Below are 27,783 nucleotides of genomic sequence, written 5' to 3'. Positions count from 1 at the left end.
TATACTTATAGAACTGATAAATGAAAGAATTCTCATGGAAACAAGCTTTTGTGTTGTATTCAGAAAACAAACAAAGGGTTTTTTGCTAAATTGTGTTTCTGAAATATCGCAGGCATTCGTTGACACAGTACACGTTGGTTTTCAGTTTCCATACATACATACTTTACAGAAAGAAAGAATCCGAAATGAAAGAAAGAAAAACTACGTGACAAGGTGCAATCTAGAGTTTTATATGATTGTCGCTGGAGAGGGGCGTCCGTTTAGAGGTCATCCACCCCCTACCCTGAATTTCAGATATTGGGAGCGTAATGCTGATTTCCTGAGCAAACTCCACAGAAAAAAATTGAAGTCCTTCTACCAAACAAATACGGACTTTGATCACCATATCTATTGACCATAAGGAACTATAGGCCTAAATTGCTCTCTTGTATATTTTTTGGTCTAGGATTCCAAAGGTTTCACTACTTTCGAGTTTCGGGCCTACTTAAAATTCTGGAAATTGGGCCTAAGCAACTTTCCAGTTTTGATAATCTATATTTCATCCGTATTTATTCGGTGTAAGGACCCCAAACTTGTTCTATTGGACTTTGTTTATCAAAAGGTTTCTAAAACTGCCTTATTGTCTCCAAAATCCGAGATTCATGGTAGGCTGCCCTCTTGCCCCCACTGACGCCCCTGTCTAGTGGCAGTCATATGAAACTATCCCACGCCCTTTCACATGGATTTAGTTTCACTTACTTCGGACTCTTGACTGCGAAAATGTTACGTTTTGAAATAGAATTAATTTGCTGAGCAAAATTGAACCTTATTGAAAATGGACTTGGATCCGTTGTGCTCTGAACATCTCAAATATTACTTTTCTTTAATAAATTATTGACTTAAAAAAAAAAAAAAAAAAAAAAAAAAAAAAAAAAAAAAAACAATTACATGGGTTTGCAGAAAATATTCTAAAGTTAACACTACATGAAGTGTGCTTCAAATATTACTTTTTGAAAATTTATTATTTTTAAAACAATTTTATTACCATCAGTGTTCTGAAATAGTAATCAAATTTTGCAACTGAAATCTCACCCGCCTCCACGAAACGTGAGTTTAGCCCCTAAGGGCATAATTAGGAAACGTTCAGAAACTAACCTCAAAATGACTTGTCTTAGGGCTAATTAACCGCACAAGCGTATTTTTGGTAAAATTTTAGCCTTAAAACATGTAAAATGACTCCCTTTGCATTTGAAATTTCGAATTGCAATCAAAGATGGACGCACCATTTGATGTATCAGACCACTTTCAAGTTTCATTATCCTCCCTCAACCCGTTCTCAACACACAAGGGTGCCGAGGACTTTTATTTCACTCTGTATATCGATAGACTGTGTGAAATCCCCATAGTAAATAGATTTTAAAATCTACCTAAAAGCTTATTACAACCAAGTAAGTACTTCTGAGAGTTACTGGCAAGAGGGTGTAATAAAAAGGGGTCGTGATATGAAATAAGTTGAGAATTACTAATCTATACTGAAATATTCTGTACCCAACACAGTGTAGTCTTAACCAGGATAAAATAAATAAAAAAGTCGGTTGCAAGCAGTGGTGCTATTCAGCCGGTTCCGACCGGTTCGCTAGAACCGGTTGATAAATATTTCGAGTTCGCAGAACCGTTTGTTATAACCAGACATAACAGTAAATTTTACCCAGTTATACCCAGGAACAGTAAATTTTAGTTTAACTATCTTTTTTAAAAAATTCTCACAGCTAAACGGTTAAACAAATGATTCCGTAGAACAAAGTATAAGCGGTTTATTTCTTAATCTCAAATGCTAAGATATCAAGAATGAAAACTGGGATCACATGAGTGTAGTGATGAAGGTGATTTACGTATACTTGAAACGCATACATATTGTCAACACTTGCTGATCCATTGCTATATTAAGGTCTTTCCAATACTTTTTGAACATCTAAGTTGGATAATTTGTTTCCTAGATATTTGCAGTAGTACCTAATTTCATCACACCACCTTTTATTAGAATGCTGTGTAGGTCACTTCTTGTCACTGGTGGTATCCAGTAAAAAAATTGCTTTTGTCTACCTTGTATGGTTTGTTTCCTAAGTGAGTTTTATATATATATATATATATATATATATATATATATATATTGGTCTAGGAATTAATTCGTGCGGTTGGTACGCACACATTGAAGCTGTAGTACAAACACAAAATACATAAATACCTTAAGAAAAATATTGTCCATCGCTAGCCACCACTTTCGTCCATCTGTCAGGCAATGTACGGATTCCGTGGCGAAAGAAGTCCTCATCCTTGGAAGCGATCCAGTCAGAGACCCATGTTTCGATATCTTCGGAAGAAGTAAACCGCTGTCCAATCAAATCGTTGTTCATGCAATCGAACAAGTAGTAGTCCGAAGGAGCAACGTCTGGTGAATACGGCGGGTGGGGTAAAACTTCCCATCCGACATTTTCTAAATAGGTTTTGACCGGTTTTGCGACATGTGGGCGAGCGTTATCATGTTGAACAATAAGTTTATCATGTCTGTTCTCCCATTCTGGTCGTGTTCTGGCCAGAGCTTGCTTCAAACGCATTAATTGTCGTCGATAACGTTCTCCATTCATAGTTTCACCCGGTTGCAGCAGCTCATAGTACACCACACCTTTCATATCCCACCATATGCACAGCATAACCTTTGCACAGTGAATATCTCGTTTTGGTTGTGATGGACCTGGTTCACCTGGTTTCACCCAGGCCTTTTTTCGTTTAGGGTTCTCGTAATGGATCCACTTCTCATCACCCGTAATAATTCGATGCAGAAACCCCTTTCTGCTCTGTCGTTGAAGCAGCAATTCGCAAATGGTTTTTCGTCTTTCAACGTCTCTGTCTTTCAATTCATGTGGAACCCAATGTGACATCTTTTGAATCATTCCCATGGCTTTCAAGCGTTTGGAGACTGTTGTTTGATCAACGCCTAATGCTGCTGCAAGTTGTTCCTGCGTTTGACACGAATCCTGCTCGAGCAATGCTGTCAATTCTTCGTCTTGAAATTTTTTTGGCTGTCCAGCTCGCTCTTGGTCTGCCAAGCCGAAATCACCATTTCTAAACCGTGCAAACCACTTCTGACACGTTCGCTCAGCTAGAGCATGGTCACCATACACTTCCACCAAAATACGATGACTTTCAGTCGCACTTTTCTGCATGTTAAAGTAATGCAGCAGGACACCCCGCAAAAACACTTTATCAGGCACAAATTGCGCCATGTTCACTTAACTACAAACTGGTGTTGTTGACGCTTTAATCCACTGCCCTATACTACGAACGATACGCGATGACAGGGGTTTGCAACACATGTGTGGATACACGGAACTGTGGGACGCTCCGTTCGTTGCGCCATCTCTTGTCCACCCGCACGAATTAATTCCTAGACCAAATATATATATATATATATATATATATACAGAACCGGTTGTTAAAAAATTAGAACATCATCACTGGTTGCTAGTAAAGGGCAAGAAATCTTAACAAATAAGTTACTACACGATTTTGAAATATGTTTAAAATCATGTTTTAATCTATTCAAAATGTTTAAAACATGTTTTTTTCTTTTTGTGTGTATGTGTTTTAAAACATGTTTAAAACATTTTAAACAACTTTTTTATGTTTTAAAAATATGTTTTTTTTTTTTTTTAAATCAACCCTGATTGCTACAACAATGAAAAATATACTTGAATATATGGGCGCTCGCAGAAAGAGGGTAAGGCTCTTTCCTGGGTCTTCGAAAGAGGTTCAGTTTTTCGAAATATATGTCAAAACATATTAGATTTGCTTACTCACCCTCTATGGTACTTAATATATTGACTGTAGTTAATAGAATTATGCAATGTGGTTAGTTGGTTGAATTGGGGGTTAGTGTCCCCTTTCAGCAGCGAGGATATTTGATTTACAACTTAAAGTAGGATCAAAACCACTCCCATCGGGAACTGAATCCGTGGCTCCCGCGCTGAAGATGCATACACTAACCATATAGGCAGAGGAACTCGATACGTAATGTGACTAATAATAATTGTTTTACATGAAGTATTATGTGAATCAAGATGTTTATATTTGCGAGTTCGTTTCTGTGGACTTTTGCCCCATTCCTTGAAAAAAAAAAAGCTCTTGAGCTCGTGTTCTCCTTTTAAAGATGTTTGGAAAAACCAGAAACCAGGGTTTCATTCATAGTGCGTCTAGTATGCTCTTTATTTCCTTACATATATATATATATCTTTGTCATGCAGACGTAGTATTTTTCACGATCGCATTTAGTTTTGTAAGCCTCGCGAGCCCAAACAAAACTCAAGAAGTAGCTTTTCCAACCATCAAATGTTTTTCCATGTTTACGGAGGCAATAATGCTATATTAAATTAGTGTTGTTAAATTAGTCTCAACTGAAACACAAGTTGAGACTACTGGATAAAATACAAAATTATATTTAAGGTAATCGCTTTTTGTCTTCCATTAGCTATACATGCGCACGAGAAGTCTTATATCCACCTGTCGATAGGTATAAGGGTGTAGAAAAAAAAAAAGCGGTTCTTTCGGGATCGATTAAATCTCCCAAGAATATGTTCCATCTCCTTCATTAATCCTCTATTCAAATCAAAAATGGTAGAAGGCAACCATTTCTAGTTCCAACATTGATCGCCATATTCTAAAAACTTAAGACACAGCCAGAAATAGCTTTTTGAAATGGATTCAGTGACCCAAGGGTAAGTTTCACTTGCCCCTATATCTATCTATTCACATCGAAAGTGGTAAAACTTCACGATTTCTGGTTTCAGCACGGATTGGCATAGTGAAAAAACGGTAATAGATACTGAGAAGCGGTTTTTTGATATGGATTACCACTTCAGATTTCAATATTGTTTCCATAGAGCGAGAACGGTAATAGGAGACAAATGTTTTTTCGATATAGATTCAGGAATCCAAGTACAGATTTCATTTCAGCTGTTAATCTACTGAAAAAAATGGAAGTAGTAAAAACTAGTACAACTGCCGGTTGAGATCAGGAGTACGAACAACAAGTTCCATCTCTATTCTTATTCCTCTATCGCAAACAGGAAGTTACAGATCTATTGCTTCTTACTTCACACAGTTTCGAAGTCTATTGTAATTTCACAATTTGAAACGAAACTCACTCGTTTTTGTCCCATACTCTTTCTCAACTTTCTGTTTTGATCTCAATCTCTCTTTCTTTCTTTCAACAACTTCTACAATCGAAGTTGTGGCCCGATTTAAAAATAAGATATGAAAAGAAATTGTTGTTAAAACTAATACCATTTCAGGAGACGATTGGGAAGAACGGAATCATATTGGCTTTTGTAATTGCAACATATATACTGTAGACAAAAATCAACGTAAAATAATTCCAGCGTTCACAACTCTCCCTCTGTCTTTGCCCTTTTCTCACTTGCTGTTTAATTTTGGTTTGAAATTTATTCTACTACCCCAGTTGAAGGAAATAATTTTTGAAATATGGGAAGATCTGTCCTGTAATTCACAGTTGGAGTACGAAAAAGGTAAAGGTTTTAAAATTTCTTCAAAATATTCTATCCAAATTGCGTCTCTCTGCTTTCAATAAATTACTATCTGTTCTTTATTATTAACTTGATAACAACTATTGATTCCGCTATTCCGGATTCTTACATCATGGAGCGCTCGGTATTTATTCTATTTTAAAAATGGGTTGCAAAATGGGTATTAGATTATTTTAACATACATTTAAATTTATTATTATTATTTAATTACTCACGTACATCAAACAGACTTTGTAATTCTACATTTTCACACTTTTACCTCAAGTTACCACATATCTAATAATAATAATAATAATAATAATAATAATAATAATAATAATAATAATAATAATGACAAAAGTTAATTTTAGGAAAATTATAAGCTACTAACCTTTATAACGAATCCGAAGTTTTTCATACAGAATTCTAAACAGGCCATAGCACAAGTATTTTCTTCCTTTTCGTCATAACCTTTGATTACTTTGGTCAACAAAAGGAGAGCATCTGTGAACAATCCAAATACGAATAACGTTCCATTTCTATCTGGCAGACAGCATGAAATGATATCCTTTAAACAACGACCCAAATTTCTCCACTCCTTACACGTGCAAAGTGGAAGAACCTGAAAATATTCACAATGATTCGTGCTTTCTTTTATAAAACGAACAAAAAATAAAAAAATAAATAGGATACTAGGAAACTAATAATGAGACACTGTTCCACTATTATGGAAAATTGTGAGACCAGTGGCGGATCTGGAAGGTAAAAACTGGAGTGGGGATGACAGCCAGAATCCTGAATATGATAGGTATATCATGAATTTATGCACTTCGTTAACAGGAACTAGGAATGCAAAATGAATCATTCCTTTCGCCAATTATAGTTAGACATGAAGTACGATTTTGCAATTAATAAACTGTAAGCATTTACAGATACGGTAACTAAACCGATTAGCCACAAGACATTGCGCTTTATATGGTAAAAAATTGTAATTAACATTCAAGTTAGAAATTGTTAGAGAAAATAAATGTTGAATATAAATATACAATTCACCATTATTGTTATCCTAGAAGTGTCTTGTGAACCTTTATAAGTGAAGACTATTTATCAAGATTGTCATATTCTTCGCAATTGGAGTGGAAAATAATAGGAGAATATAGGTGTACATTTACACATATACACGCATACTACTCAGTCAACAGTATAGAAACTATGAAAAACTCTAGGGAGATGAAATGGTTTTGAGATAGTCAGAAAACATCCTTATATCACATATCTAATCTTCTGAGCAAATCCATTTATTAACCTGATAGATCTTGAAGTAGTTTTAAATTCAATTCTTTTTCGATTGAAGGAAGTGCAAGGTTGGATATCCTCCTTGTCGACATTTCCATCGTAAATACGATTTTACGCTTTTCATGACAGAAAAGCTCCGCTCTGCAAAAGCTGATGAAGAACAATTGGGAAAGCAACATTCATTTTCATAAGTTCGGAGAAAAAGGAAAAAGTGAAAACTTTGGTTTGAAACCCATTCTTGGCTACACTGATTTCAGATTTGAGTTTGTCGCTTTCAGAAAACGAAGGTTTATATGTGTCTGAATTTAAGAAAGCGTCACATTTTGGATTACAAGCATTCATGGCATTGTAAACAAAATCATTTAATGAAAATCTACGCTGCAACTCTTCTACCACATTGTCCAATACTTCACACAGTTGTCTTTTATAGTTTCCTGACTGTGTCGTATTTTTGATATTTCCCTCTCTGGAGATGGGCTCAGTTAACACATAATGACACAGTGTTTTGAGAATAACCATCATCAATTTTTGTACTTGATGTTTGAGCAAAATTGCATGTAACTGCTCACATGTTTCAAAAATAATCATCATTTCGTTTTCTTATAACTACTTTATAAATCTATCGACTAATCTCTGCACAGTTCCGAAGTCCGCATGTTTCTGCTATAAGAATACAGAAACTCTGTTGGTTAGTTAAAGAATATCTGAAAATATTTGCAATAGAAACAACATTTTCGCTTTACAGAGTTGCTTCAATACCTCTTTTGTTTCTGCTGCCTCTTTCTTTTCAGATGACTACGAAAAATATTCAAGGGATACTTTAACTGAAATGAAGCTTTTCTTCAAGTAAATCACTCCCCTATATCTACACAACCATCGCATGTTACTTTGAAGAGTTATCTCTACAATTGGTTCTCTTGGTTGAAAATCTTGTTCTCCATAAACTTCTGGTGGCGCACTTTAGAAGCAAACTGAAGAGCATTAATTGATTCCAACAAACCAAAAGTGGCACCTAAAATGTTAATGGCTTTGGGAACACCCACCAAAACCAAATTCAAACGATGTTCAATAATGCACGTAAACTCATTGATTTCCAACTTTTTCTCGAAGTATTGCTTGAACACCTCTTGACTTTTGACATGATAGATGCCTCGTCATAAGCATGCCTAATACACTTCCTTGGATCTGAATCAACTGAAATAGGACATTCTAAAGCTGAATTAGCACTGCTTTTTGCGTTTAACTGGGAAAAATGTATGAAACCAATGAAACGTTCCTCTACGTAATTTTGACATACATAGCAAAAACAGTCAGACATTTGTTCCACTTTGCTCACATCTCTCGCTTCATCCAATATGAAGGAAAAGTATCCGTTGCATTTCTTTATCTCCCCTACAATGATCAATGATTATATTAGCTGATATATCGAGTAATTTATTTTGCGTAGTTTTAGAAGCAATTGTAGCGCTTTTTGGAAGACCATTGATACTGTTCCTAGCAGTTTCACTTTTTAATTTAATAAGCTCTAAAATTTTGACCTTTGTCAGTCATGTCTTCAGTAACAGTTTCGCGATGACTTCTCAATGAAGTGTTTTGTCGAGCACAAAGTATCGCTCGACACAGCTGAGTGATTGTACAATACTCCACCCTTGTGCTTCTTGCTTAGCTTAGACGTCAATGTTCTACTATATTCACTCTCTAAAAACGAATTCCACTTCATTACTGAAGACTTGTGGCTATCAGAATCGGCGTGTTTTTCGAGTTTTCTCCTTTCTTTTTCCAGTTAGAAAACCTACACTGTAACTCTTCTATTATTATTATTATTATTATTATTATTATTATTATTATTATTATTATTATTATTATTATTATTATTATTATTATTATTAATATTATTATTATTATTAATAATAATAATAATAATAATAATAATAATAATAATAATAATAAATTGTGTGTGTGTATGAAAATGATGTTCACTTTCCTTCGGACCATGGACTGTGTAAATGTATCACTGACTGGTGGTCGCGATTCCAAAATTTTAAGGACTATGATACATTATACTTGAGTGTAATGTAACAACACTTTAATGAAAACCTCCTCCGCATTGTCTCATTCAGATTGAAAATGACGGCAAGGGAAACAGAAAACTGCATCTTTATGTTCGGAACATTCAACGAATTTTTATCTATCGAACACAATATTACTAAAACTTCTCTTCGTCATTAAAAAAAACCTGTATTAGTAAACTTTTGTACGTGGTTGGTACGGACAGTCAAATACACCTCTGCTTATATCACGTGGGGGTTCTTCTCCGTTCGAAACCGATACAGTTGCCTCTTAGCCATCAACTTGAGACGTTTCGGTTTAATGACAGTTTAATGTTTTCCAATTTCACATGGCAGATCTTCTGCTATATCCTTTTGACTATTAACACTTCTCACACTTGCGCTTGGTGCGAGACAAAAAACTTAGAATTACTACTTCGTTTCGACATTTCGTAAGAAGGCATAATTGACAAATCAGTAGAATTGTAGCAAACTGGCAAAATCAAGGATATAACTAATGCAAATGTTGCCTGTTCAATGGTAATAAAAGCAAAAGAAAGAAAAACGTGTTTATCCATTACCATTACTTTGGGAGTTTATTTTTTGTCTTGTTGCCAAGTTTTCAGTCCAGGTTGTACTTTTTTTAAATCAACATCTTCCATACAGTATAATTGGGAGGTGACAAAGAGAGCGCAAAATAGCATGAAATGGTGTTTACAAACAAAAAATAACGCAGTGAGTTTCAAACTCTTTTTCTTTCTCATTTTTGTTCATTAGTTCTTGGCTGTGATCACGCAGACTAGTCTTATTTAGATACAAACTAGCGTAGCTTCGGCGGCTAACATTGTTATGATTTTAAGCCTACTCAGAGTTTTGAAAGAGAAGTGGCGAACAAAGAAAAAATCCATTTGATGTACAAAGTTGCTGAAAGGTTGCAAACTGTTATTTTTGAAATGTACTTTGATGCATATCCAGTTCAATAAACCGAAAAAAACTGAATAGTGCTCTGATTAGTAACAGGTATTTTATACAGAGATAAGTCTTGAGTTAGAAGTTTTTGAAATTGACCGCTTTTGTGATTCCTTCTTTAAAATGCAATTGGGGCAATTTTCTAATTCAAAAATAAACTTTTATGATTTTCGATTGATGATTTTTTTTTTTTTTTTTTTTTTCATACGTGGAGACGAAAAGATTAACCGGAGATCCGAACAAATGAAGTTTTTAGCTCATGGGACCTATCATATGTTCAATGGTACTTATGATGATAATTAGTATGCTGAGCACACTTTCTGTTATTTTTGCCACCATATATTGAACCGACTTCTGCATAAAGCGCAATGTTAAATATTTAAAAATGTTTCATAACGGTTATTGCACTAACTAGAAGCTAAAAAACAAAGGGGACCAATTTATTTAACTTCTGCAGACATTTCGAGAATACATAGCGTCACAAATTAGTTTTACTCTATAATGGAGTATCCATCTTTAGTTGCAATAAATAAATTAAATTGAAGGGAGTGATCCCAAAAACCAGACAAAAAATAATTTTAAGATTATAGTACATGACATTTGTCTGTGAAAGTCTATAATATTATATTTCTTCATGTATATCTTCTAACTTAACTGTTGTTTGAGAAGTTGAATAATGCCAACAGGTGGAGATATTCAAAGAGAAGCTGGTCTACTATGTGAATGTATCTCATATATTATTTTTTAAAAAGATTTGTCTGGATTTTTGAATCAGCTCTTCGATTCAAAAACCTTCTTTTCATTGGCAAAAAACACGCAAAGAAGTCTTCATTTTCTTACATTTTACTACCAGCACAGTGACACAACACATAAGTGTGATCCATTCAAGAACTAATTAGTCAACTGCCTGTGTGTGCAAATTGATTTACAATTTTCCATGGGTCCTGCAGAAGTTTCCAACTTAAATCTCTCCCAATAGATATTATGGCTAGGTTGGACGCTGACAATGTGAACCTCAAATATTGTTTCACACACTGCATAGCAGAAAAACTGGAACTGAAACTATACCTAATGTTTCAAAAATTTTCCAATAAAGAAAAAAAAGGCAATGCTTACTACTAACTTTCAAAAATATTTAAATAATAGCTTCAATTATTTTTGTTAATCAAAAAACTGAGAGGCCTAGGCCCCCCGGCTAAATTCGCCACTCAGTAGTAATTGCGTTACTATAGGAAAATTTGGACTTTGACCCCGACCTTTGTGACGTCATAGGTCAAAGGTCAATGACCTTGGCCCGGGGTCAATGACCTAGGGGTACCTAGGACCACCCCCTCTAAATTTTGGCAGGGGTACCTTGGCCCACCCCCTAAATTTTGGCAGGGGTACATAGGACCACCCCCCTTAAATTTCGGAAATTGCCAAATCTAAAAATTTGGTATGGTAGCCTAGGACCATAGTATGTACCTCTATCAGTATTGGGTGTCTATGTCGTTCCCTTTCATGGGTAAAAAATTGCCAAAAATTCAAATTTCGGAGGTTTTTGACCTAATTTATCCCCTTTGATGAGGTGTTATTACCCTATATGGTTATATGGGCGTATACAGGGGTCCATTACCTTTCATAAGACATGGGTATATTAATGCACCCCTTGAAAAATTTGGGAGGGGTACCTTGGCCCACCCCTTAAATTTTGGAAATTGCCCAATTTAAACATTGGGTATTATAGTATAGGACGCTAATATGGATCACTATAAATTTGGGTGGTCCACCTCGTTCCCTTTTAGGGGTACAAAATTGCCAAAATATAAACGTAAGCAATACGTTGTACCACGTGTTTTGTTTCGACCTAAGTTATCCCTTTGATGAGGTGTTATTACCCTATATGGTTATATGGTCATGTATAGGGGTCCATTACCTTTCATAAGACATGGGTATATTAATGCACCCCTTTAAAAATTTGGGAGGGGTACCTTGGCCCACCCCTTCATTTTTAGAAATTGCCCAATTTAAACATTTGGTATTATAGTATAGGACGCTAATATGGATCACTATAAATTTGGGTGGTCCACCTCGTTCCCTTTTAGGGGTACAAAATTGCCAAATTTTAGTACAACCACGTGTTTGGTTTTTAACCTAATTTATCTCCTTGGATGAGGTCCTATTACCTTATATGGTTATATGGTCATGTATAGGTGTTCATTCCCTATCATAAGACATAGGTACATTGGTGCACCCCTTTAAATTTTTAGGAGGGGTACCCTGGCCCACCCCTTCAATTTCAGAAATTCTCCAATTTAACCATTTGGTATTATAGTACAGGACCTCATTATGTATCATGATAAATTTGGATGGTCCATCTCGTTCCCTTTCATGGGTACGAAATTGCCAAATTTAGGTACAACCACGTGTTTGTTTTTTGATTTAATTTATTCCCTTGGATGAGGTCCTATTACCTTATATGGTTATATGGTCATGTATAGGGGTCCATTTCCTATCATAAGACATAGGTACATTTTTGCACGCCTTTAAATTTTTGGGAGAGGTACCTTCGCCCACCCCTTTAATTTTGGAAATTGTTCAATTTAAACATTTGGTATTACAGTATAGGACCCTAATATGGATCACTATAAATTTGGGTGGTCCACATCGTTCCCTTTTTAGGGGTACAAAATTGCCAAATTTTAGTACAACCACGTGTTTGGTCTTTTGGCCCAATGTATCCTCTTGGATGAGGTCCTATTACCTTATATGGTTATATTGTAATGTATAGGTGTTCATTTCCTATCATAAGACATAGGTACATTGGTGCATCCCTTTCAATTTTAGGAGAGGTACGTACCTTGGCACGCCCCTTAAATTTTGGAATTTTTTTGATTTAAGCATTCGGTATTATAGTACAGGACCTTAATATGTATCATGATAAATTTGGATGGTCCACATCGTCCACTTTCATGGGTACGAAATTGCCAAAATATAAACGTAAGCAATACGTTGTACCACGTGTTTGACATTTTGACCCAATTTATCTCTTGGATGAGGTCCTATTACCTTATATGTTTATATGGTTATGTATAGGGGTCTATTCCCTATCATAAGACATAGGTACATTTGTGCACCCCTTTAAAATTTGTTAGGGGTACCTTGGCCCATCCCTTAAATTTTAGAAATTGCTCATTTTATATATTTGGTATTATAGTACTGGACCCTAACATGTATTATGATAAATTTGGGTGGTTTACCTCGTTTCTCTTTCATGGGTACATGTTATATGGGTATGTACAGAGGTTTATTACCTTTATATGTTTATGTTCCCTTTTAAATTTGGGGAATTATCAAATAACAAAATTCGGTAAACCTTTTTCTAGGACCCATTGTAGATGTTGGTGTTCCTCTTATGGTCAAATATTCAAAATTTAAAGGTTATTGACCGGCTTTATTATTGAATAAGTACAGGATTTATTACTTTTTCATAACACACACGTGTATTTGTGTACCAATCTTAAATTTTGGGAGGGGTACATTTCTTATTGTCGTATCAATAATTGGTAATGGTTCTTAAAATTGGATAGTATCTCATTCATTGGGTAAATCATTATGATCACGTAATCAGTTATTGACCTATGATGGAATTAGGAGTCCAGGACATTGGAACATTGAAACTTTGTAGGATAATTTGAGAATTGCGTCATTGGTTTTGATTATTCCCGCCAAATATAAACGTAAGCAAGACGTTGTACCACGTGATTGTCCTTGATGAGGTAGTGTACAGGGATTCATTTCCTTTGTTGTGGTACTTCTTAAGTTTGAGTACACACACACTTCTAGAAAACAGTTGGTTCTACTCAGGTAAACAATTGACGGACATTATTGACCTTATTGAACATATTAACTCTAAGACTTAGGTATATCAAGAGAAGTATTCTTTAAATTTGGGAATGGTGATAAACAGAATTTTAACATAAGGTGCGAAATTTGAAACAATACATTGAACTTTAGTCACAGCTCATAGTCTAAGATCATTGGTGGTGATTGATTTGAAATCTGATAGCTAACCTTATTGAATTTTATGACTCATAGACGAAAGGCAATACATGCTACAACACTGGCAAAGTTATTGTTAATGCAATTTGATTGGTTGATCACTATCTGTCGTGCAATCTGATTGGCTGATCACTATCTTTCGTGCAATCTGATTGGTTGCTGATTTTCAAATCTTTGCTGTATTCAGTTTTAAGTTTTGTTTAACATTTAAAAATCTTGGTTTCGTTCAACATTTTGCACTCACTGATAAATATGATCAAAACCGTTTATTTGTTAATCGAATAGTTAAAAACCGGATAAAGTTTGACGGTTAACCGTGAAACGTAAAATTTTTTTTGGTTTGAAATTTTTTGCTTGAAATTTTTTGTTTGAAAATTTTTTCGTTTCCAAATTTTTTTTGTTTCAAAATTTTTTTTTTTTGAAATTTTTGTTTGAAATTTTTTTCGTTTGAAAATTTTTGTTCGAAAATTTTGTTTAAAATTTTTTGTTTAAAATTTTTCGTTTCCAAATTCTTTGTTTGAAATTTTTTGTTTCAAAATTTTGTTTGAAATTTTTTTCGCTTCAAAATTTTGTTTGAATTTTTTTTTGGTTTGAAATTTTTTGTTTGAATTTTTTTCGTTTCAAAATTTTTGTTTCAAAGATTTTTGTTTGAAATTTTTGTTTCAAAGTTTGTTGACATTTTTAAAAGTTTGTGCACTTATTAGTAAAGAACTGGAACTGTTTAGAACAAAAACCTTTTGACAACATTGTGGTGCAATAGTACACGTCAGAACCTGGGGTTGTACTTGAAATGAAAAAACACAATTCATTGAAATGGATCATTTTATTACACTCCACATACATCCATACCAGATAGTGGTTCTGGATATTGTCGATACAATGTATTTTGAACTTCTTGCACTAGTTTGTCTTTAGCATATAATTTTAATTCCAGTTGAAGGCTTTTAAGATCTATTGCAATATCAATTGATGGAAACTCAATGTCCATTTGATCACAAATAAACTGTTTATCAATACAGGTATGCACTAGCCGGAACTGTTTAGAACAAAAACATCTGGCAACGTTGTGGTGCAATAGTACACGTTAGAACATGATCATGTAACGTCATCAGTTTTGCATCATATATAAGTATCGTTCGAGTTAGTATTCATGATAACATCATCATGGCTACTTGTCTGCAGTTTCTAAACACACGTGATTTGATGAAATCATTTACCAAGATTACTGATTTACAACAAAATGTACCTTATAGAATCTTAGCTAGCCAAATGATCCCTACAAAGTTTGGAGTAAGAATCGTAGTGAAGCTTGAAAATGATAAGAATATAATTTTACCAGCAAGATATTTACCCATGGAACCATCAAAACAAGAAGAACTGCTGCGTTTCTTAAATACTGGATCTGTATCTTTATGTTACAAAGGATTCTTGGGTCGAAGTCATCAATTTGAATTTAGTACACAGCCAGATTCGTCAGCCATTATGATGAAATCATGAATCAGCACATCAGACATAGTTGTATGAATTTGGTTGGTCGGCATGACGTCAGCAACTGTGATGAAATCATGAATTCAAACGTCAGCACATTCCTTACCAATGACGTCAGCAATAACTATAAACCAGCAAATACAGTGTCATCCCACGAAATCATTTGAGCAAGTGCTTTTCAGGAGGAAAGATGTGTACTTCTAACGATAAAGAGTTCATCTTCGCAAGCTATTATCCAATAAATATATTTCAAACAAAACATGTGATGATTGGTATCAGTGCTAGAACATTTGACCCAGTGATTCGATTGGGCAAAGCAGAACAATTTGGTGCACAACTGACCTGTGAAGAATGGCAAATATTATGTTCACGAATCGACCAAATGAACGATTATTTTCATGATGAGCTAAATGTGACCATAGTCAAATCATTAGGCTCAAATCATGAAGTGGTGCTGCGTACAGTCCTCGAAGAGAAGATGGTGCTGTTACGTAAAAAGAGTACATTCCATGTCCCTCGCAACATGGTGTATCTAACGGAAACAGAATGGAACAAATTTATCAGTGTATTTCAGTGTGTGAAACATGCAGTGGAAGTGTGCAACAAAACTAGTATATTCCTGAAAAAGTACTATTTTGAAAAATGTGTTATGCATATTGTACAACATGTATCTAGATATTGTGATGGTTGTCAACATCGTTCTTGGGTGCATACATGTATTGATAAACAGTTTATTTGTGATCAAATGGACATTGAGTTTCCACCAATTGATATTGCATTAGACCTTAAAAGACTTCAATTGGAATTAAAATTATATGCTAAAGACAAACTAGTGCAAGAAGTTCAAAATACATTGTATCGACAATATCCAGAACCACTATCTGGTATGGATGTATTGGAGTGTAATAAAATGATCCATTTCAATGAATTGTGTTTTTTCATTTCAAGTACAACCCCAGGTTCTAACGTGTACTATTGCACCACAATGTTGTCAAAGGTTTTTGTTCTAAACAGTTCCGGTTCTTTACTAATGAGTGCACAAACTTTTAAAAATGTCAAACCAAACTTTGAAACAAAAATTTAGAACAAAAAATCTTTGAAACAAAATTTTGAAACGAAAAAAATTCAAACAAAAAATTTCAAACGAAAAAAATTCAAACAAAATTTTCCAAACAAAATTTTGAAACAAAAAATTTCAAACAAAAAATTTGGAAACGAAAAATTTCAAACAAAAATTTTAAACAAAATTTTGAAACGAAAAAATTTCAAACGAAAAATTTTTAAACAAAAAATTTCAAACGAAAAAATTCAAACAAAATTTTGAAGCGAAAAAAATTTCAAACAAAATTTTGAAACAAAAAAATTTCAAACAAAAAATTTGGAAACGAAAAATTTCAAACAAAAATTTTAAACAAAATTTTCGAACAAAAATTTTCAAACAAAAAAATTTCAAACGAAAAAATTTTCAAACAAAAATTTCAAACGAAAAAAAATTTTGAAACAAAAAAATTTGGAAACGAAAAAATTTTCAAAACAAAAAAAATTTCAAGCAAAAAAATTTCAAACTAAAAAATTTTTACGTTTCACGGTTAACCGTCAAACTTTATCCGGTTTTTAACTATTCGATTAACAAATAAACGGTTTTGATCATATTTATCAGTGAGTGCAAAATGTTGAACGAAACCAAGATTTTTAAATGTTAAACAAAACTTAAAACTGAATACAGCAAAGATTTGAAAATCATCAACCAATCAGATTGCACGAAAGATAGTGATCAACCAATCAGATTGCAGGAAAGATAGTGATGAACCAATCAAATTGCATTAACAATAACTTTGCCAGTGTTGTAGCATGTATTGCCTTTCGTCTATGAGTCATAAGATTCAATAAGGTTAGCTATCAGATTTATAATCAATCACCACCAATGATCTTAGACTATGAGCTGTGACTAAAGTTCAATGTATTGTTTCAAATTTCGCACCTTATGTTAAAATTCTGTTTATCACCATTCCCAAATTTAAAGAATACTTCTCTTGATATACCTAAGTCTTAGAGTTAATATGTTCAATAAGGTCAATAATGTCCGTCAATTGTTTACCTGAGTAGAACCAACTGTTTTCTAGAAGTGTGTGTGTGTACTCAAACTTAAGAAGTACCACAACAAAGGAAATGAATCCCTGTACACTACCTCATCAAGGACAATCACGTGGTACAACGTCTTGCTTACGTTTATATTTGGCGGGAATAATCAAAACCAATGACGCATTATCAAATTATCCTACAAAGTTTCAATGTACCAATGTCCTGGACTCCTAATCCCATCATAGGTCAATAACTGATCACGTGAGCATAATGATTTACCCAATGAATGAGATACTATCCAATTTTAAGAACAATTACCAATTATTGATACGACAATAAGAAATGTACCCCTTCCAAAATTTAAGATTGGTACACAAATACACCTGTGTCTTATGAAAAAAGTAATAAATCCTGTACTTATTCAATAATAAAGCCGGTCAATAACATTTAAATTTTGAATATTTGACCATAAGAGGAACATCAACATCTACAATGGGCTTAGAAAACGTTTACCGAATTTTGTTATTTGATAATTCCCAAATTTAAAAGGGAACATAAACATATAAAGGTAATAAACCTCTGTACATACCCATATAACATGTACCCATGAAAGAGAAACGAGGTAAACCACCCAAATTTATCATAATACATGTTAGGGTCCAGTACTATAATACCAAATATATAAAATGAGCAATTTCTAAAATTTAAGGGATGGGCCAAGGTACCCCTAACAAATTTTAAAGGGGTGCACAAATGTACCTATGTCTTATGATAGGGAATAGACCCCTATACATAACCATATAAACATATAAGGTAATAGGACCTCATCCAAGAGATAAATTGGGTCAAAATGTCAAACACGTGGTACAACGTATTGCTTACGTTTATATTTTGGCAATTTCGTACCCATGAAAGTGGACGATGTGGACCATCCAAATTTATCATGATACATATTAAGGTCCTGTACTATAATACCGAATGCTTAAATCAAAAAAATTCCAAAATTTAAGGGGCGGGCCAAGGTACGTACCTCTCCTAAAATTGAAAGGGATGCACCAATGTACCTGTCTTATGATAGGAAATGAACACCTATACATTACAATATAACCATATAAGGTAATAGGACCTCATCCAAGGAGATAAATTAGGTCAAAAACCAAACACGTGGTACAACGTATTGCTTACGTTTATATTTTGGCAATTTTGTACCCCTAAAAAGGGAACGAGGTGGACCACCCAAATTTATAGTGATCCATATTAGGGTCCTATACTGTAATACCAAATGTTTAAATTGAACAATTTTCAAAATTAAAGGGGTGGGCGAAGGTACCTCTCCCAAAAATTTAAAGGTGTGCAAAAATGTACCTATGTCTTATGATAGGAAATGGACCCCTATACATGACCATATAACCATATAAGGTAATAGGACCTCATCCAAGGGAATAAATTAAATCAAAAAACAAACACGTGGTTGTACCTAAATTTGGCAATTTCGTACCCATGAAAGGGAACGAGATGGACCATCCAAATTTATCATGATACATAATGAGGTCCTGTACTATAATACCAAATGCTTAAATTGGAGAATTTCTAAAATTGAAGGGGTGGGCCAGGGTACCCCTCCTAAAAATTTAAAGGGGTGCACCAATGTACCTATGTCTTATGATAGGGAATGAACACCTATACATGACCATATAACCATATAAGGTAATAGGACCTCATCCAAGGAGATAAATTAGGTTAAAAACCAAACACGTGGTTGTACTAAAATTTGGCAATTTTGTACCCCTAAAAGGGAACGAGGTGAACCACCCAAATTTATAGTGATCCATATTAGCGTCCTATACTATAATACCAAATGTTTAAATTGAGCAATTTCTAAAAATAAAGGGGTGGGCCAAGGTACCCCTCCCAAATTTTTAAAGGGGTGCATTAATATACCCATGTCTTATGAAAGGTAATGGACCCCTGTATACGCCCATATAACCATATAGGGTAATAACACCTCATCAAAGGGATAACTTAGGTCGAAACAAAACACGTGGTATAACGTATTGCTTACGTTTATATTTTGGCAATTTTGTATCCCTAAAAGGGAACGAGGTGGACCACCCAAATTTATAGTGATCCATATTAGCGTCCTATACTATAATACCAAATGTTTAAATTGGGCAATTTCTAAAAATGAAGGGGTGGGCCAAGGTACCCCTCCCAAATTTTTCAAGGGGTGCATTAATATTCCCATGTCTTATGAAAGGTAATGGACTCCTGTATACGCCCATATAACCATATAGGGTAATAACACCTCATCAAAGGGATAACTTAGGTCGAAACCAAACACGTGGTACAACGTATTGCTTACGTTTATATTTTGACAATTGTGTACCCCTAGAAGGGAACGAGGTGGACCACCCAAATTTATCATGATACATATTAGGGTCCGGTACTATAATACCAAATGTTTAAATTGGGCAATTTCCAAAATTTAAGGGGTGGGCCAACGTACCCCCTCCCAAATTTTTCAAGGGGTGCATTAATATACCCATGTCTTATGAAAGGTAATGGACCCCTGTATACGCCCATATAACTATATAGGGTAATAATACCTCATCAAAGGGGATAAATTAGGTCAAAAACCCCCGAAATTTAAATTTTGGGCAATTTTTTACCCATAAAAGGGAACGACATAGACACCCAATACTGATAGAGGTACATACTATGGTCCTAGGCTACCACACCCAATTTTTAAATTTGGCAATTTCCAAAATTTAAGGGGGGTGGTCCTATGTACCCCTGCCAAAATTTAGGGGGTGGGCCAAGGTACCCCTGCCAAAATTTAGAGGGGGTGGTCCTAGGTACCCCTAGGTCATTGACCCCGGGCCAAGGTCATTGACCTTTGACCTATGACGTCACAAAGGTCGGGGTCAAAGTCCAAATTTTCCTATAGTAACGCAATTACTACTCACTCTATAGGGCTACTCCAAAGTAGAAACGTCTGCGATGCTGTGGTGCGGGGAAATTTACAAACTGTCGTCCTCTATTCTACATATTAAAAACTAAAATTAAAGTAATGCTACAATAAACAGAAACATGTTTATTTAGTGCACAAATGCACTGAAGGAATTAAGTATAGAAAATAAGTTTTCATAGCTCGAGTCGTTCGTTAACAGAACGGAAAAAGAAGACAAACAAACAACACAAAAGAAATACTAAACAAATGTTCAGTTTTATTAGTTGACTGGCTGGATTGAAATTTAGTGTTCTTTTCAGCACCGAGGCTATATGAGATTTGGACATTAGGTTGGAGCGAAATTTTTTTTTCGAAATTCGAATTTGGATAGGGGGAAAAGTTGCGTCATATCGTAGTACTTCACCATAGAAAATTTCAATTCTCTAAAAATAATTTTTAGCAGGGGCGCGAGGGGCTTTAAATTTGAGATTTTGCAAATCAATTTCCGTTTACTATGTAACTATTTAGCAAATTTTCGCTGAAAGTAGACTTTAATTTGTATTGTGGATAGAGGGCAAAAGATGCATCCTTTGTCAAAGATGATAACATGAATTTTTAATTCTCTAAAATTATTTTTAGCCGGGGCGCAATGGTCCAGAAACTTGGGAATAATAAGACGAAAAGTGATCAACTATAAGCATTTTGCGAGTTTCTCATACAGAAGCTTTTTGCTATTTAATAATCTTCTGATAACCTACAATGAACTTTTGGCAGTATTGTTAATAGTACAATAGTTTGGTTGGTGGTGACAGTGACATAACTAGGGGAGAACGGGGCTTGTGCCCCGGGCGTCGAATTGGGGGGTGCAAAACTGGGCAAATAATTATTTTCACTATAAAGCAAGGGAAGGAGTTTTAGCAAACTAAAGATCATAAAAAAATTACATTAGAAACTTAATAGGGCAACAACGACTCACCAACCTTAGGATCATATCCATAGATCATAAGTTAGCTTCAAAGCTATGTTTTGAGGACATTATAAAAACCTTTGCATCCAATTAAGGTTAAATTTTAGTTCCAGCTTTTTGTGTTTTTATTTAACTTACATCGATTTAAGAGATCTGTAAAATGTTCGAGTGTACTCGAGACAACAGCTTCATTGTTTTTCATAATTAAATATTTTATTTTAAAGCAAAATACTGTTGATTCATTCTACGCATATCCCCATCCCAATATAATTCCAAAAACATTGCGATTTGCACTGATTTCGGTAAGACTGCAAGAAAGTGTCGAGCATGCTACTCTCAAATTATTTGTCAATCAGTTAATCAAGCTTTATCACTTGAAGAAAGAATGGAATAGGAGAACTACTGTCTGATGCCAATATCAGATATACTTGGGGAGACTTTTGGTTTGGTTGGTCGGGGGGCGGGGCACTAAGGTGAGCTCTTGCCCCGGGCGATAACTAGCCTAGTTGTGTCTCCGGGTGGTGAGTAAAAAATGATATTCTGTATTATTGATATTACTTGGACAAAGAAATTCAAGAAAAGAGAAGGAAAGAACGCCAAAAAGAGATCTTACGGTGAAGCTTTCAACCAGAGTATTATACTCTACTAGTTACATTATCGAATCTTCAGACTACTTGTCATCTTCGGAAACAAGATAGGAAGGCAATAAAGAACACACTGAAGCTGGAGGAGATCATATTTTAGTTGGAAATACTCTTTGAAGATGACAAGAGAGCAAGCACAGATTGGATGCACGCAAATGAGAAAATTCGTCCAAATATTAGCAAAAGTGAAGGAGAAAACCGGCGTGACTAGAAGAAAAACTGCAGCAATTGCTACTGCGGTTTTGGAAGGTTTTAAATATGTGAGTCTAGAGCAGTCGCAAACCATACGACAGAAGTAAAATTCAGAGAGAGGTTATGAAAAATGGTATAAGTGTAACAACTGTTAATAAAGTGAAACCCCATGCCATCTATTTTGATTGGAAGAAAGACCAAACGCTCATGATGTCAGGAAGTCAGAGATATGAAGATGGAAGAACATTATTCTATCCGTGTAGAAACGGGTAACAAATTTCTCGGCTATGCCGCAATTGCTTTGACCGGATCAGCATCAGCAAAGAATATGGCTAGTTTCATCTGCCACGAATTACAAGAAAATAATGTGGACCTATCAGATGTGGTGGCTATCGGCTGCAATGGCACTAATATTAATGTTGGGTCAAAAGGAGGAGTGATTTAGAGTGCTCCAAAACCATTAAGGGAGGCCCTTGCAGCGGCGCATATGCTTATTGCATTTCATTGAACTACCACTTCGTCATTTACTAAAAGAAATCAGTGGTGTAAGTACTGGCCCTTACACTTTCTTTGGCTCTATTGGTAGATCATTTGAAGGGTAAGGGGAAAAAACAAGGAATGTCCATGTGTGTGCTTTATCGGGTACTTTGTCCCATCTGTTGGTGACTCTTGGTAGTATTTGACTGTATATGTAAGCATCCGTAGATGTAAAAATATCCATGTATAAAGGGGCAAAAGTATTGACTAATCCTATTCTTTTGTACACGGCTTTCAATATTAAAACGCCGTTTTCTCGAAAATACAGTTTTGTGACATTCCTTCTTTTTTCCCCTTACCCTTCATTTGTGAATTGTGAAACAAATTCTGTGTACGGCTTCGAAACGATTTATTCAGAACCTCCTACACTCCTAAATGTGCCTGATCTCAGTTAAGATCAGAGGTACTTGTGTGAAATACTCCAATCTGTCGTAAGAGAGACTGATAAAAGCCTAGCAGATTAAGAAACCTGGGAAACTTGAGCATGTTCGCTAGTTAACAGTGGTTTACAGACTTTTGCGTCTATATGTGTATATATCAATGCCAAATCCTTCAGAGGAGCTCAAAACTCTATCAAAGTTCGTGGTAAAAGTACATGCACCAGTGTGGTTCAACATCAAACTGAAACCTCTTGTCAAATACGGAGCTAAACATTTGTTCCTGACCACAAAACTATCACGATGTTTGCAAGAACCATACAAGACTCCAGTCAATAAAGTAATTTCCAGAAATGCATTCTATGCGAATCCTTAAAACATTCTCATTGCCATGATTGGTGTCGACAGATCAACTACACGAATCCTTGCTGCTGATAAAATATTCCAATCCAGAAAGCAGTCTAAACCTTCTGAAATTCGTTCCTTCGAAGTGCCAGTATTAAACTTCGAGACTAATAATTACACAGAAATGATAAACTGGAATGAGTGTAACATAACAAGAGTTGAGTTGAGTTGATTTTGAGTTGAACGTCCCTTTTCAGCAGCGAGGCTATATGAGACGTGGACCTACTGATTAACGTGGAATCTACAACGATATATGTACAACGAGTACAACGAATGATATTGTATAATTTCTGTTATTGGCAACGATGGAAAATGCAAGTAAGAAGAAGAAGAAGAAAAGGATATAGATGAACAATGACGCCATTATGTACTAATATACTTTCAATTGGTGATGAAAAATACATATAATTTTAAATATATTGATTTAAAATACCATTCTTTGCCTAAGGTATGCTATTTCATATAGTGATTTGTTATAGAATATATTAATAATACATAAGTGAACTGGAGTGATAGTTATATCATAAATGGTGGACCCGTCCCAGGAATTTTTGGATTCAATCTGAAGTTTAGTAAGGTTAGCCAAAATTTTAGACTATATGATATTAAGAAATAAACGAATTATTAATACCAGTCAAAAGATGGAAACCGTTCAACAAATTGTAGGAGAACAGTCGCATGAATTATCAAACACGGACTTTCAAAATTTTATACTTCAAATGAAAGAGTTAATGGAAAGTAAAATGGAAGCTCAGTCAGTAAAATTAGAACAGCTGACGAATAATTTAGAACAGCAAATGATAAGGAAATTCGAACTGTTTGAAAATTCACAAACAGCAAAGTTTGAACAGTTGGAAACATCGCATAAAGATCAATTAGAACAGTTTGAGAAATCCCAGGTTCTCAAACTTGAACAATTATCTCAAAGTTTGAAAGATAAATTTGATAGAATTGATGCTCGAATTGACGGTAATACAGCACAAATACATGAATTACAGAGGGAAGTTTTGGAACTCAAAAATAATAGGAGTGCTAATAAAGAAGATAGCATAAATTTCTTAATTCCAGAAATTGATACTGAAATACAACGTCCAATAATGCATCAAGCAGTACACAGTAGTGAAGTAAATCCTGCCATACCACAGTATGGATATGGAGATTGTAGTCAATTGGAAAGTCACTGTGATGATACCAGTTCCAATTCTGTAAGTGAGAAGAGTGAAGAAAGAACACATCGGAATTCTGTAAAAGTAAACAGTAGGAAGTTAAAATCTGCTAAACCTAATCATGTAAAATGTCTAAAAGTACCGGTAAAATTTAGTGAGATCAAGTCATTAACTAAATTTAGTGGTCGAGTTGATGACATACCGGCGAGCACTTTTATTGAAAAATTTGAATCAGAATGCGAGTTAGTAGGAATCGGTAAGTCTAACTTTCTTAAGATCCTACCTCATGTCTTATTACCTCCTTGCTCTATATGGTTTAACGCAGTTAAGTCAGGCATACGTAGTTATAATGATTTTAAGAAAATGTTATTAGCCAACTTCGAGAATGATTTCATACTGGCTAACAGGGATGCCCACATTAGAAGTAAAAAGTATGACCCACGTATAGATAAGAGTATTGTGGACTTTGTCATTAGCACATATAATGAGTTGAAATTATTGAATCCATATCAACCTGACTCAAGAATAATCGCATCTATTAGAGTTTTGTTGCCTTATAGTCTGCAACAAGTTTTGATGACGTCGCAATGTATAGATTTTAATAACCTATTGTTAGTAGTCCAAAACTTTGAAAATCAAAGAGTTACACAATGTTATACAAATAATAATGCACGTAATAATCCTTTACCTATACATAACATAAGTGTTCAACAAAGTAACTGTGGAGGAAATAGAAATTCTAGACTTAATAGTAACGTAAATCAAACTAATAGAAATTCCAGATTTACAGGTAACGTAGACGAACCTAATAAAAGTTCTAGATTTACCGATATTACAAATGAAGTAAATTACAGAAACAATAGGTGTATTTTACCTAACACAACGAATGTAAACAAATTTGGTCATAATTATAACCGTGCAAATGGCAGAAATTTCTATAATCGTAGACAGATAAGAAATGAACCGAATCTTTGTAACAGTTCCACAAGAGAATGTGTGATTCAGTGTGACTTAGTAGATGTGATGAACAATTCTACTTTAAACTAATGACAGCTGGTGGGGAATGGGGTGAAACCACGCCAGCAACTGAAATACCAAATCCTAAAATTATGAGTTCTTTGTTTGATAACAATACTTTAATATCTTGTATTAAATCTTCTGCAGATAAAGAATATGATACTAGTGATAATATCAATTCCTCTGATTAATTTTATTACATGTAATTTTAGTTATTATTGTAATTATATTCTTCATTGTCACTTTCATTTCATTTTTATTATTGTTATGATTCTATTGTAATGTTTATTGTTTTATGACATAAATGGTGTCTTAAATGTTTGTATTAGATACGCCCGAACAAAAAAACTCTGTTGCATTATACTTTATTTATAATGGCTTCAATAATAACTGTAATTGGATGTTAAGAGAAGAATTTGATATGGGACCTGATAAAATAACTAAGTTGTGAAATTTCGAATTAGCCCTTTCTTCGACATTAAAATGAAATATAATATAATTATTATAAAAAGAAGTATAAAATAATATTTTTGGTGATAAAATATAAAGTTGTGTAAATGTTATAATAATGAATTGGATTTTTGCTATATACGAAGGCAATTCAAAAAGTAATATAACTCCATTTATAACATAGTTGTGATTACGGTCCAGAATTCTTCCTTAAATTATAAATAATTTAAGTAGTCCTATAATTCGGGAGCCATTATATACAACGATATATGTACAACGAGTACAACGAATGATATTGTATAATTTCTGTTATTGGCAACGATGGAAAATGCAAGTAAGAAGAAGAAGAAGAAAAGGATATAGATGAACAATGACGCCATTATGTACTAATATACTTTCAATTGGTGATGAAAAATACATATAATTTTAAATATATTGATTTAAAATACCATTCTTTGCCTAAGGTATGCTATTTCATATAGTGATTTGTTATAGAATTAAAATATATTAATAATACATAAGTGAACTGGAGTGATAGTTATAAATCCGAACCACATGAGCTCCCGCCGGGAATCGAACCCGGGTTGTAACATAACAGAACGCTAATACTGACTCATGAGACGGATGAAAAATTGCAAGAAATTCGCGCTTCAGAAAATACATGTGTTGATATCCCTGAGTTCAAATTCATTGGCAAGTAGTGGAAAGATTAATTAAAATAAATAGTGAAACTTTTTTGAGTATGTGGGGCACGAGAGAGCGATTTCTCTATTCGTTCCAAAATTTACTCATGAAAGTACATGCCTACTTTTGAGACAAAGTCGCAGTATTTTGCAGGAAGACGTGAACGAAACTTATGAAACATTCAATCTAATGTTGGCGGGTGTGTGGGATTGAACTCGACGGCAGCCACCTCTTAGTGGTAAATTCTGGCTTGATGTAGCCTGTAACATAGAATATCAACTTCGGTAGCTTTAGAAATTCAACTCGTCACGACAACGAATCTTAACACCCTCAAATTACAGTCTACTTCAAGTGAAGAGCTGTCTAATAATTACACAAATACACAACAAACGTGTATTTGTTTACAAAATCTACGAAACTTAAGGCCCATTGAGCCCCGGCTAAAAATATTTTAGAGAATTGAAATTTTCCATAGTAAAGTACTACGATATGATGCAACTTTTGTCCTATATCCAAATTCGAATTTAGATTTTAAAAAAAATGTCTCTTTTCACTTATTTGCATAATCTATCAAACTTAAGGCCAACTGCGCCCCGGCTAAAAATTATTTTAGAGAACTGAAATTTTCCATGGTAAAGTACTATAATATGATGCAACTTTTGCCCCCTATCCAAAATTGAACTTAAAAAAAAGCCTCTTTTCACTCCACCCTATTGGACATACGGTTTAAGGTGGAATTAAATCACCGTAGGAGTTTGCTCGTGGCTATATGGCTAGCCTATGGCTTTGGCATGGGAGATCCGATTTCGATTTCCGGTGGGAACTCGTGTAGTTCGGCTTGCACGTTAAGCTGTAGTCCATGTTTCACATAACCTTACTGTTGAAAGAGACGCTAAATTCCAAAATCCGATT

General features: G+C 34.5%; 1 protein-coding gene across 1 annotated transcript in view; it reads right to left on the bottom strand.

Moving 5' to 3' along the window:
* Positions 1–27,783, bottom strand: part of LOC145690443 (uncharacterized) — a 95,457-nt gene that overhangs the window by 8,914 nt on the left and 58,760 nt on the right. The window contains exon 7 of the mRNA XM_081765333.1: positions 5,950–6,180. Within this exon, the coding sequence (XP_081621459.1) occupies positions 5,950–6,180 (231 nt within the window). The remainder of the gene's footprint in view (positions 1–5,949; positions 6,181–27,783) is intronic.

The sequence above is a fragment of the Thermobia domestica genome, chromosome 7 (genome assembly GCF_964235325.1).
Source record: "Thermobia domestica chromosome 7, izTheDome1.hap1.1, whole genome shotgun sequence".
Lineage (NCBI taxonomy): Eukaryota > Metazoa > Arthropoda > Insecta > Zygentoma > Lepismatidae > Thermobia > Thermobia domestica.
Note: the sequence above shows the minus strand (reverse complement) of the source record. Positions and strands in the feature narration are given on the sequence as shown.